This window comes from Galleria mellonella, unplaced genomic scaffold (assembly GCF_026898425.1).
Source record: "Galleria mellonella isolate WM207_F2 unplaced genomic scaffold, CSIRO_AGI_GalMel_v1 utg64, whole genome shotgun sequence".
Classification (NCBI taxonomy): domain Eukaryota; kingdom Metazoa; phylum Arthropoda; class Insecta; order Lepidoptera; family Pyralidae; genus Galleria; species Galleria mellonella.
In genome coordinates, this window is record NW_026442133.1 from 7,333,656 (window position 1) to 7,347,729 (window position 14,074).

General features: G+C 31.9%; 1 protein-coding gene across 1 annotated transcript; it reads left to right on the top strand.

The window, feature by feature from the left end:
- Window positions 1–32: 32 nt before the first annotated feature.
- On the top strand, window positions 33–14,073 carry LOC113512603 (probable serine/threonine-protein kinase clkA). Its single transcript, XM_026896504.3, has 2 exons — window positions 33–430; window positions 12,343–14,073. The coding sequence occupies exons 1-2, from the start codon at window positions 398–400 to the stop codon at window positions 14,026–14,028; spliced, it is 1,719 nt and encodes a 572-aa protein (XP_026752305.2). The 5' UTR covers window positions 33–397; the 3' UTR covers window positions 14,029–14,073.
- Window position 14,074: the final 1 nt, after the last annotated feature.

Consider the following 14,074-nt stretch of genomic DNA (forward strand, 5'->3'; position numbering starts at 1 on the left):
AGTCTGGTTCTCCACTCTACTACTAGAACCTGATACGTCATAAGAAAGTGCATTAATAAAATAAAATCTTAATTGGCAAGGTCAGTAGTACTGCAAAGTGTTGTAGTCGAATGCGGCGCGCGCGCAGGGCACTCGTGTACAAGAAGCAAATCGCTTTTCCAATTCGAACTTCGAATAACGATTTAGAAGGTTTCGCTTAGTTGTGCATAGTGTTTCCGGAGCCGCCAAATATCATTTAAAGACTAGAATTAAAAAAAAAAAACTTCAATATAAATTTGTAATTTTTATATAAAGATGATCTTATTATTAATACCCCAAAAAGTGGACATGTCTCTATCGATACAATAGAATCAACGAGTGTAATTACAGAGGTGTACAACCATTGTTCTACGACGAGATGATTAACGCCTATGTATGGATTTTCTTGCTGGTACGTTATATTCTGATAGTTTTTCATTTTGATACAATTATAATAAATGTACCTACAATGATAAAAAAAATGTACATAAACCCACTCATCGTCTAATTCACAATGTATGTATATACCTACTTACTTATTTCCTGGCCGGAAATATTATTACACATATTACCTATATTATTTGCAAATTCTAACATAAAGTAATATAAAAATTTTATTTTATTCGTTCAACATTACACATCCGTTATACTTAAATCTTTTCTGGCTTGGATCTGCTCTAGTTTTTGAAAATAGATATTCGCCTTAATGTTATAAGGTCTAATTTCTAAGAATTAATGTTTACAATTACATACCTATTATAATTCCAAGGAACATGCATATTGCCAATAATTGAAAATGACTTTTGACGTACATTTTTGTATGTAAAATTATTAAACAACTACAGAACAAGTAAATACCAATAATTACATTTCTCAACAATCAACAAGCTTAGTCAATTTAGTTACAACATCTGATCTAAGAAGAAAATATTATCAATGTACTTACACTTCAAAACTTCAGATGTAATCTACTTATCTATCTAAAAAAATATACTTATTGTCAGTGAAACCCCTATCAAGGGTTATAATTGTAAAAGTTGTAAACTTATTTATTACCTTTTTTTGTTATAATTATTCGAATAATGAATATCTAGTGGCACACAACAGAGATTAGATATACATATGTGTAATAGTTTTTCTAATGCTATTTAAACAGGCGAATAACTACTCGTAATTAGGCAGGTACACAGACATTCGAAATTAAAAAATGCGTATTCTCTCCAAGTAGTATATTTTTAATGAAGTCATCATAAACATACTGTCTTTCTATCCTTCATCATTATCATTATATCAGCCATTAACCATCAACTACTGAACGTAAGCCTCCCCCGGAGGTTGGCATAAGAAACGATCCCGAGCCACCTGCACCCACTGACTCCCTGCAATGCATTTGAAGTCGTTGCTCCATCTAGAGAGGGGAAGTCCTACACTGACTTTCTATTCTTGCTAATTAATTAAATTTAATAATAATGTATTTAGTAAACCTTACAATATCCATTGTATTACTTTTTAGAACAGCAATGACTCAACCACATGAAATATGGTGTACCTATATCACATGAAATGTAGTATAGACATACAATGTACATACTATATTCCATGTACCTACATGTAGTACTTGGACGTGCAAAGAATATAGGACACTTTTTATCTTGGTCCATATACTGATATAATTCCACGCAACTCAAGTGGCCAGTATGTTAATTTATGATAGACGATATCGACCCTGGAAACGTTGTATACAAATACATAAAGCACCAGTTAGTGAATTTTACAGGAGAGCTAAAAAAAGTAAAGAGAAGGAAATATGAGTAATAATAGGTAGAATGAATAGTAAATATCCGTATGTGTAGCATACCCACTTACAAAAAATAAAAGAGAAATGTGAAACTTCTCATCAACCGACTTCAAAAAGAAAGAGGTTCTCAATTCGATTTTTTTATGTTTTTTTACTCCTCATAACCCATCAGTTATAAACCGATTTGTAAAATTATTTTTTGTCTGAAAGGATATACTTACAGATTAGTCCCATACAAAATTTGAAATTTGTGAAAATTGATTCAATAATTTAGTTTTTAAATTAAAATAACTTTTACTACAATTGAAGTTTTTTTTTTTTTTTTTTGTGGAACACAATCTTAAATAATTTTAGAAGTTGCTCCTTAATAACTCCTTAATACTTACCGTTTAAAAACATTAAAAATATTATTCCTTTTTTGGTAGGATTTATGACGAACGAAATGTTAAACTCCATTTACTGGGCCGATTTATGTATAAACGAAAACACGAAATTAAGTCCGAAACTTCGGAATTTCATTTCATGGTAGGCCCCCAGGTCTTATTTTATCAAATTCTTCACGGTGGGCTAACTCATCGTGAAAAATTTTATAAGATTTAACGCCATGGTTTCTAGAGAAAACCACGTGAAAGACAATCTAATAAGGTATGTTACTAGCAATGAAACGGTAAGGCCCCATTGATGATCACTTGGATATGTTTGATGAAGGAAAGGCAAGCTAAGTGTTTCGTTTATAACAACGCCAGCACTATTTTAGAAAAAGCCCCTGACTATTCCATGATCCTAAATGTGGTAGTCAGGTATAATATGATCATTTAATTTCAATAGCACTGTCATTTAATATCGTTTTAAATTTCTGATTTTATATATGATGTTAAATATCAATTTATTATACCAACGGAGTGTAGAAAACAAAAAGTTTCGGAATCTAAGATCTTAACCATATTTTATACTTACCTCTTTCCAGTGTGTGAATATCTCTCATTAATCTTCTCCATCGCTTCGATAAAAAAGGAAGAACAAATAAAATGTAGTTAATAAATGCCACGCTGATATTTACATAAACTTGATCGGTGACAAAGAAAAAGTGCTCTAGTTGAGGCGGTTGCAAACCACTTCCTGATGCAAACGCTGCACATTCTTATAGCGTATATTTTTTATGCTAGATATAAAAACCGACGCCGTTTGCGAGTATATTGACGTAATTTTTACTTGAATTAGTATTGTAATGTGTTAGAAAATCTTTATTGTACACACTGTAGTTTAAAAACACACTTTAAAAAGATTTAGTATACAATGGCCGAATCAGTTTTTACTTTTCATTCAATTTTAATAAATTACTACTGTAAAAATATTTATATCACTTACCTACTTGTAATCTTGGCCCAAAAGTTATATTGTCGCCAAATTAACAAAAATAAAAAAAAATCAGTGCATTAACATCTAAAGCAATTACTCGATCGATCGATCAATGACTATCATTCACTTTATTACATTATTTGAGATCGAGGCACTAGGTGCACTGATCCAACCATGATAAGTGCCAACCGTCATACGAAGGCTGCCTCTCCTTCGATAGGTACTTACTACAGATCTTTTCTGCAATTTCATATATTATTATTATTTCATTATTTGTACCAATAGACTAGGTACAATCGCACTTCATCACAAAAAGAAACTAAATTAAATACGATACTTGCCTGTATATTTTTTTTGATGGTTGAAAATGGTATGGTAACCCCGCCTGCGCTAACGGGATACGCTGGCGGAGCACCAGTGAAGGGTGATAGATGAGATGAAAATGGGCCAGTTAGCCCATCATGATGAATTCATGAGGAATTAACCATGATAGTTTTCAGGGGGAACCGCGAGGAGGTCGACCTGGTTGGGTATATTGCTAGCAATGGGATTCTCAGTCTCCATTACTAACAATCTCTTCCCCCCCAATTCTGAGGACTAAAAATGACATTATTGTGTCCCATTCCAAAAACTATATCTATTAGTGACTTTATATGTAATTTAATGATAACACTATACGTAATAAAATATAATATATAACAGAGCTGAGAACTAAGCGAAGGAATCATGAAGGCAGGTTAAAATTAAATATACAATGGGACGATGTACAAACCAGATCACAGATCCAAAATAACTATACAAAAGATATAGACAAAACAAAACATGAAGAATCCCAAAATAAATTATATCTAAAACAAAAATATAAGAAGTTATTCGTACTATCAGCTAGTCGCCAATAGATAAATTTGCGTTTTTCTTTTCTTTCGCCATAGATTAAGGATAATTAACACCTGCTTGCATTGGTAAACTCATATTGTGACCTGTTTTTCTAATCAGCTATTATAAAATTCTGGTGATAAAAAGAAGTTGTAACATTATTTTTTAAATTTTTGTTCATTTTTAACGATACAGGATGTAAGGGACAGGTTGGCAAAAACTGAAACTGAATTCAGATAATTATTTCCGGAAAATATAAATCTTTTCCTTTTTTTAATTGAAAATTATGTAATGTTTAATATTATGTCAAAATATGAAAAAATAATATTTTATAGTGAAATATCAAAAAAACATCAATGCTACACGCATTAAAATCTTACCACGATGCGCATAGTCAGCTATGTGAAGTCATCATCCATATCAATCTGCCATCTGATTCGGACCATTCATCTGAATCGGCTGTCTTCGTTTTGACCAATCTGTCCCTGCCACATATAAGGGGAATTTTATATGTAATAAAGTTTATCATTTCTGACAATTGTTTGACTTCATCCGGAAGTCTACTATACTATACATATAGTTATATAACTGCTGAAAATAATGCTCAAAGTTTTATTTGTCATGGAACCTCATTGCTGTTTTAAATAATTTCATATTACACCAAATTTATTATTATAAGAAACTATAATAAAAAACTTCCTTTTACGTAGGTGTCGTAAGATGCGACTAAGGGAACTAAATGGTTGAAGAATGGGCAGCAGCCTTCCTTTTAAAATATCATCAAAGAACTATATATGTATATATATAAACGCATATAAATATGGAAGAAGAAGATAACCCATAGGCGAGCATAATAATCAAATTAATTAGATGTTTACCTAGTATATATTACTAATATATGAACTTTATCAAGGCGCTGCAGGCAAGAAGAAAGTCATAGAATGCTACTTATATACAAATGACAGGTGCTCCATAAGGATGTAATAAAGAATGGAATGATCCTTTGTGCTCTCAAGTTCTTTATCATGGCACAATTTATTTGCATCCGACTTTAAAATACCGCACGATCTGGTAAATCAGAACTGGTTTGCTGGCCTCACCCTTTATAGCCAATAACGACTTGTACAAAGCATATACAGCGGTATTAAAATATAATAAAATCAAACAACCTAACCGATTCAAGGGGTTTACTAATTCAAGTTGTACCACTCTAGTAGTGCCTGTGACGTCATTTGAATAACTGGGCTATTAGATTGACCAGGATAAAAAGTAGCCCTTCTTATACCAAAAACATTTAAGTATGCCAAATTAGCATGGAAGATTCATCAAGAATCGAACATTACCTATGAGAAAGTTTATTAAGATATTTAAATATTTGTTACATACACAATCTTGTCTTAACTGCTAAACGGATTTGAATGATATTTGGTATACAAATCCTTACCTTAAATGAACACAAAAGATCCTTACCTACCGGATACTTAAAGGATACCCTAATTTTATACTGTAATACTGTACCTACACATGGATAGTCTTTACTAATAGTAATATTTCTCAATATAATATATAGGTAAAATTTTATCGGTCATTAAATTTTTGTGAAACAAATTTTAATTATTACTGCGCCAATCACGCAATCAATCCAGAACCACGAGCAGACATAGTATAGTAGTTATATCTAGGTAAGGGCATCTAACTGAAATCAGCTCTTTGAAAATTTTGAGGTCATAAATTTCCAATACTCTACTCTTTTTCTTACATTACATTCAGTGACGACTAGTCGAATTTATCGAGTATAAATAATCTGTCTCAATTTTCATAGGTATATACCAGCATATACGAATAAAGGAATTGAGACAGTCTGTTTACGCTTGATAAATAAAATTATTCACAAGCAATACTATATAATGATATATAATACAGGATTATTTTTTCTTATTTAATTTAATTTTACATTTTATAAATTTTAAATAAAAAAATAAATTTATTTAATTTATACCTGATTATAATCGTACCTACCAATCCCATTCAGTAGACTTCGTTCGCGGATAAAGGCGAAAGCTAGTATACAATAAAGCTTATACAAACAAGTAAACATCGTCATGCTTTCGTTTAAATTAACGACTTCGACAAATTTTCCATTCGACAAACTTTGCAGTTAATCTAGCAGTTCCAAAAATGTTAGACTGTTGTTTCATTTGTGAAACAAACTTGTGAGGTGATAATAATTAATTCAACGTATTATTATTACCTCACAAATTTGTCACCATCTACATAATAATAAAATTATATTTTTTGTATTCATGTATCCGTGTACATCTCAGCAATGAACTGATTATACGTATACGTGTAGTTTATCAATCGGACGGAGGCGATAAAATCCTGAAGGCACCACGAGGCCTTAATAGTTTGCATCAAATTCGACATTAGTAGTGACTGAATAGTGAGAACGTTACCATGGTTGCCATTTCTTTTTTAGAGCTCCGTACCATAAAGGCACAAAGGAACTCTTATAGTGCAAATTTGTTCGTCCATCACTATATCTTATATCGTCATAATGCATACATATATACATATACATACATATATACATATAATTTCCAAATGGGCGTACTGATCCAAGTGTGGTACCATATGCAAGGACTCTATTTGAACCTTTTAAAACTAATTTTTATTTACTTTTATGCTATATATTTTTTTAGTCTTGATCGAAATTGTGAGAAGAAACATTCCCCCACCTTACCTTCGAATGAGTATTACAAGAAAAATAAAACCATATTTCTAACTACTACTGTTTTTGAGAAATTTTAAAAATTCCTCCAAAAACAAACTTAATTTTGCGGTCGAGTATTTAGCCACAGTTACAGCCCAAATATAAATTTTCTAATTGAAATAGATACCATTCCTAAGAACTTACACGTGCCCTGTAATTTTATTGCCCCATCTCACCCTTCTAATTGAAACTCAGCCGTACAAGCTCAGCTCCTTTGCGACAGAAATTGTACAAATCTACCTTTTCTTTTGTGTATATCTGTTACACTTTTTTTATTGTCCTTTACCTTTGTCATTTGTGAATCCATTTTTTTGTAATCAATAATGTTTATTCCCGCGTTTAGTCTTATTTTAAATCCATTGCTGTTTTTTACGAAACGAAACCTTTAATTATCGTATAACAACAAAATAATGGTTTTAAATTATAATGATTGGGTTAGCTCTGTGGCAGGAAATTGGAATTAGCACAGGAAAGGCGTACTTATAACAAGAAAACCGTTTCTAATAGCAGTCTCAGTCAGCATTCGAATACCAATAACTTTGATCCGTTATTAACTCATTATCTCAATGAATATATTTTAGATCATTTTTAAATCTGGATACTGATAAATGCGGCTGAATTTACTATTTCTATTGTAATAATATAATATCATAATTATAGAATACTCCTTATTCCTTATTATTAATATTAATTTATATGGTTATAATATAATAATTAATAGACTTTCTCTGAGGAAGGTTATATGATACTATTAAATATTAATTATAAAATATTTTACTACTAGATAACCTGTAGCTTTGTCTGCATTAATATAAAATCATATGGATATTTCTAACTATATTCGTACACATGGGTGTAAGTATATAGATCATCTGTACAACAAACTTCGTTCAATTCTGTTCAAATATTTATTAAAATGGAATGTTATGCAATATATAAAACGATTTTTTACATTTATAATACTAGCTGTTACCTGCAGTTTTGCCCGCATAAAATACGTTGAACGAGATATCGTATGTACTTTATTCTATCTTACGTCTTTCTGTATGCAATGTACACTCTGATTTTTCAACTTCTACTAGAATTGACGCAATAAAATTTCTATTCTGACAGAGCGGAAATGATGATCATGAAGATTATTATGATACTGAACACTTTTGTTGCTAAGATTAAATCAATGTTTATTTTCAATAAAATTCTCTAGCAAACATACTTATTAATTAGTGTGCTAACCTTAAATTAAAGAAAAAACGTGAGGTTGGATTCATCATTGCAATTTGTATTGAATGCCATATTCACTAGCAATGATGAACAATTTTCGGACGCATTACTTATATGTAACTACTTGAACATAAAAAAAAACTGACTGATTTACTGTCATCATAGCCAATTATTCCCGGTATTGATTTTTCACAAAGCTTTTACGGAACACATGTTAGGAGACGTAACACTACATCAATCTTTTAAATCAACCTAATCATAATCAAACTAATTTTCATTAGCAGGTGAGGCCTGGTTTCAGGACGCTCTGCTATTTCTGGACCAAGGCGACGGCCATGAATTTGTTAAAGCAAGGGCTGCTAGGAATCCCTGGGCTGCGGTAGGCTGCAAATTCCCATTAATCCTAGCTGCAAATAAAAACTAGAAACAAAGAGCCGAAGGTCATTCTCAATGGCGTACCTTGGTAAAGGCTTATGTCCAGCAGTGGATAGCAGTAAGCTGATTATGATGACAATTATTCTTTAATACAAATTTGATACAAATTCTATAAATATCAACTGATAGACATCTAAATTAATTAGATTAATTGAGTATTCGATAAATAAACAGTAGTAAATACATGTCTATTTAAGTAATAATTAGGAAGGCAATTAATCATATTACGAATATCATTAAACCCATTAAACAATGTTGCTTGAATTTCGATGCTACAGATAAATATCAAAAAAATTAAATGAGTTAGCGACCTTCACGTTTCACTGTCACGTTACTGGCTCGTGGCAATAGGCTTACTTGCAGTCACCCGCCGCCGCTTGACTACTACAGGGTGTGTCTTGCTGACGTATTGTACACAATAAATGTACGCACTTTACACGTTCGCTCTTACTTCTTGTCACGTCAATCAAAGCATGCGCCACTGTCAAACCAGTTTAGTGTGAAAAAAATACATTTGCTATCAACAGTCAAGTTTGAAATTCAAAAACAGAATGACTCTCCTTGCTTGCAATCCCAATTAATCCAAAAATACTTCTTGTAATTCTTTAATGAAAAATTTTTAATCGAAAGTGTAGTCTCCGTCTATTTTTTAAGACATAAGGAATCGTACATACAGTTTTATTTTTAAGCGACTTCAATAAAGGAGAAGGTTCTTAAAATTATTTTTTTAATTAAAAGGATATACTTTTAAATTGGTCCCATAGAATCTTTATTATTAATTGTTCAGTAGTTTAGTTTTTAAATCAAAATAACCGGTTTTACCACTATTGAAGTATTTTTTTTTGTCGAATAAAATCTTTTTTTTATTAGATACATATCCTCATTTAATAACTAAAGAGTTCGAATGGTTATTTATTTATTTACTAGCTGTATCCGCGATTTAATTCACATAACTATGATAAAAATATAGATTTATAATAGTTATGAATAAACATATGTTAAATAAAAAATTACCACCTATTTATCTTTACATGTAATATCTGTTAACAATTAGAAATAATATATTAAATAAATTTCAAAAACCAAATTTCAATTGGTTTTTATTTCTTTCAAATCACCAATATGAAAATAATTATTATATATGTTACAAGTATTATGTAACTATTGTAATCCACCGAATTCTATAGATTTAAGTAAAGATATGAGTAATACGCAATTACATTGTGTAAACAAAACCCCATTGCTCTTCACTGGTCTCCATAGGAGAAGAACATATCTACTATTTTCACACTGATCTATTTCACAAAAGACTTGATAAATATAGGATTAAATTTTAAAATGTTCCTTCACTTATAACAATTGTATCAATTGATTCCAAAGCAATTAATATATATTTCAAAACAATTATCAATTAATGTATTAGTATCTTATTATTGTAAATGTTTAAATTAATCACATTTAGATTAAATTATAATTTATGTAATTACTAAGTTTAGACCTCAGGAATAACAACGTGTAGGTAACTATAGACAAAAGTCAGTGGATGCAGGTGGCTCGGGACCGTTTCTTATGGTAGTTTATTTGGGGGAGAGGGGTATTTTTTTCTTATACAACTTAGAATGTCAAACAAGCTGACAACCCACCTGATGGAAAGTGGTAACCGTCGCCTATAGACATCAGCAGTACCATGGATATAACAGAGTATACTGTTTCGCCCATGATACCCCCATGCGTTGCAATTTCTGAGGACTCACTGTAAATTCACGCCATATCCCATCCTTCTAACCGAAACACAGCCATGCAAACATAACTGCTTCATGGTTGAAATACGAATGGGATAAAGGGGGTACCTTTATCATTAAAAACTTTCATATTTATTATAATAATAGAATTAATGGGATAAGTAGATAGATAGGTATACGAGTATATTGTACCATGAATTTTTAATAAATACCTACCCAGGATATTATTGTTAATCATTGTTTCAATACTTCATCATATTGAACAATTTATTTAAAGGTCATATCTACGTACTAAGGAATTTGTCACAATTTTTCAATGAGAAAGGTCAAAGTATATGGTCAATGTTTCTCGAGCTGATTAGCCGCCTACTAACACGATTTTATATGTCAACTAACACTGTATAGTCATGTTTTGAAATAGATACTTGCACCCACGTTATTAAATTATATATCCCGTTTCTATGTCTAGATTTATACTCACACATACACCTAGTATCTATGAGTAAGTACTTCAGCATATTTGTAAAATTAAACTGAAACATGTCGTCTCAAATACAATTTAAATATGAGGTTTCAATAATAAGTACTGTTTCTTATAACCAAATCGTTTCAAATCAGCATTTCCGGGTGTGACCGCAAAAGTTAAAACCTATAGCTCCTACAGCGTAAGGAGAGGGGATTGCTAGCAATGGGACTATCCATTAGTTGAACCACACAATTCATTCAAAATGTCGTACATGGTGCCTCATAGAATCGCACACAATATACAAGATTTGAATGTATAACACGTAGTAAAACATTAAACTTACCAATCTAAAGGGAAGAATTTTTTTAGTAATGGGTTTAGCGGCCCCATTGCTAACAATACTGTGTCAGATCGACCTTCACGCATTTCCTTTTGAAACCATGATTTGGAAGTCATGATGGGCTAACTGATCTGCTTTCATCCTCACTTATCATATCTCACTGCTACACTACCAATGTATACCGAGAGTGCAGGCGGGGTTACCAATTTATTTCCTCCATTAAAAAAACTATCGGCCGATATTATAATAGTAAGCTTTATCCATTTTTTATAGATTGTTAAGGAAAGGTATATTCCCACAGGACAATTCGTAATTGCAGTTGCGAGCAAAAGCTACTGCTTAATAATGTACACATGGAAATATTAGAACAAATCAGTGGTATGTTTGGCGCGATAGCAAGGTCGCATGTACGGTCACTGACAGCTGACTAGCCGTCCCGCCGGCGTAACACACCACGCGCCGCCGCGCCGCCGCGCCGCCGCTCCGTCCGCCGTCTACCACTCGGTTGAGCCGTTTCCGTTCGGCTTGTAAACGCTCCGTCGCACTTCAATGTTAATATTATATGTAATTAACATTCACGACTCCTATCAATTCATTTTAATTAAATGCATAAACTAATTCACAATTTGTAAAAAAATCTTAATATTTTGAATCCCCCATAAGGGGAGGTCTGCCAGTAGTCATCATGAAATACACTTACACTCCCAACTCCCTGGACCCCCTAACAAAATAATAATAATATATAACTAAATAGAGATTGTTTTTTAATTATTAATTTAGCAATATGATACCAACGATATGTAAAACTAACCAAATTACAAATCATCAAAGGTCCGTGACAGACGGATGAAAAAACAAAGTTGTTCCGTAAAAGTTCCTTTGTATAATTTTCGTTCAGAGCCCTAAAATATGTCAAAGAATAATCAGGTATCAAATTAAACGATTATAAAAATGTAGCACATTGCAGTACCAACCAGTTTTACATATCTCGTAGGTCAAACTGACATATTAACTTTTTACATCGATAACTTACGCAATTTTCCGTGTTTAAGTATCCGGAAAGTGTCACCGAGATATTTCAATTATATTAATTAAAAGATTACTTTAAAAATTTTGTTCGATAATTACTGAAAAATATAAATTGGTACATATAAAACCTAAATCCTTCGTAAATCCCATCAATAAATCTCTATATACTTACTACTGTACCTAATACATTACTATTAATTATCTATTCAAACTATTAAAGAGCTTTCACCAAAGTACAAACTTGAGCTAATTCATTTTAATAATAGAATATTTTATATTTTCCAGATCCTACAATGCGTACTCGTTTCACCGCGACCTGTACACGATCAAAAACAAGTAACTCCTAAATATGACTACAATACTCAAAGTATACCAAAGTATGACAACACAGGTTATCCACGTGATGAACAAGTTATTTCTGTGAGAATTACGTCGTCAGTAGCTGTAGGCCGGCGGAAAGGAAAACATATTGAAAATAATCCTGAAACTACTAATGAAAATGGCCACGACGAATCTTTTCTTGCCACAGATGCAACAACAGTAATAAGTAACACGGAAAATGTAAGTAATATAGAAGAATTAGAGATTGCAACCGATATTCCACCTAGTCTTATTGGGGCCAACATAGAATTTATTAAACAACTTAATGCGAAGAAAGAATTACACGGCATACTGAATGAAGAAAACATTCATCCATTTCAACTCAATGCGATGAAACATTCCGAAGAGTTTCATAGTCATAACTTTGATTCCAAATCTATTTCAGGATTTGAAAGTCATAAGGATAATTATAATGATGACTATAATTTTAACCATAACGATTATAAATTAAATACCAAAAATCGAAACTATAGTGAGGACACGATATTAAAACCACATTATGATATTAACAGCGAAATCAGTACCATTAACGAAAATGTACCCCTAGCTCGATCAGTTACATCATTAAATAGCGATCTTACAAAGAAGAAGAAGGATATAATAATTCCAGATTCATATCAATATCAAATACAACAAAATTTAAACCACAATGAATCAGAGGATTCTATTGCTGAATCATCTATTAAGTCAGTCTTAGAAATCCAAGACAAAAATAATAAAAATATTGATAACATACCAATTGCCAGAGCGGTATCAATATCATCGTCTTCAAATAATTATATTCAAGGTCTAACAAATAAACCACTCGATGAAATAGGGAACAGTGCAAGTCTGACAACTGTTAGCTTTAATATAGTTCATGATGTGCCCAATCAAAATAATTATAATGAACTTAGGAACGCAAACAGAAATCCAAATATAGATCAAGAGAATGTCCAAAAATTTTTTGATCCGCCCACAATTTACAGTCAACCTGCTAAAGTATATAGTGAACCTGCTAAATTTTATAGTGAGCCAGCCAAAGTATATAGTGAACCTGCCAAAATCTACAGTGAACCGGCTAAAATTTACAGTGAACCTGCAAAAATTTATAGCGAACCAGCAAAATTTTATAGTCAACCTGCATCTCTACACCTATCTCCAAGTGTTCCTCCAACTTACACTCCTTGGCAGCCTACTCCGCAAAAATTAGACACAGCAAGTACCAGTAATACTACTCCAATTACCACTAATACTAAAATTCCTTCTGGTGTAATGAATATACAGTCAGTTCCAGAACATCAACCAGAGAAAAATTATGAAATAGATGAAAAAATTAGCGTATTGAGTGAAGGACGGATACATGGTATTCAAGAAACAACTACGGAAAAATGTAAGCAAGATAATTGTAAAGTAGGATATGTAGTAGAAGGACGGCAATACAAGAAATATAGAGTGGAAGAAAGAACTTCAGATGGCTTTATAGTAGGAGAATACGGAGTGGTCAGAAATGAAGATGGAGCATTAAGAGGCGTCAGATACACGGCAGACAGTGACGCTAGTCCACGTCTCATATATGATGCTCTTATGAAGTTCCTGCAACTTAAATGAATTCAACTATTCAGTACTTATTTAATAGATAAATAAAAATAACACA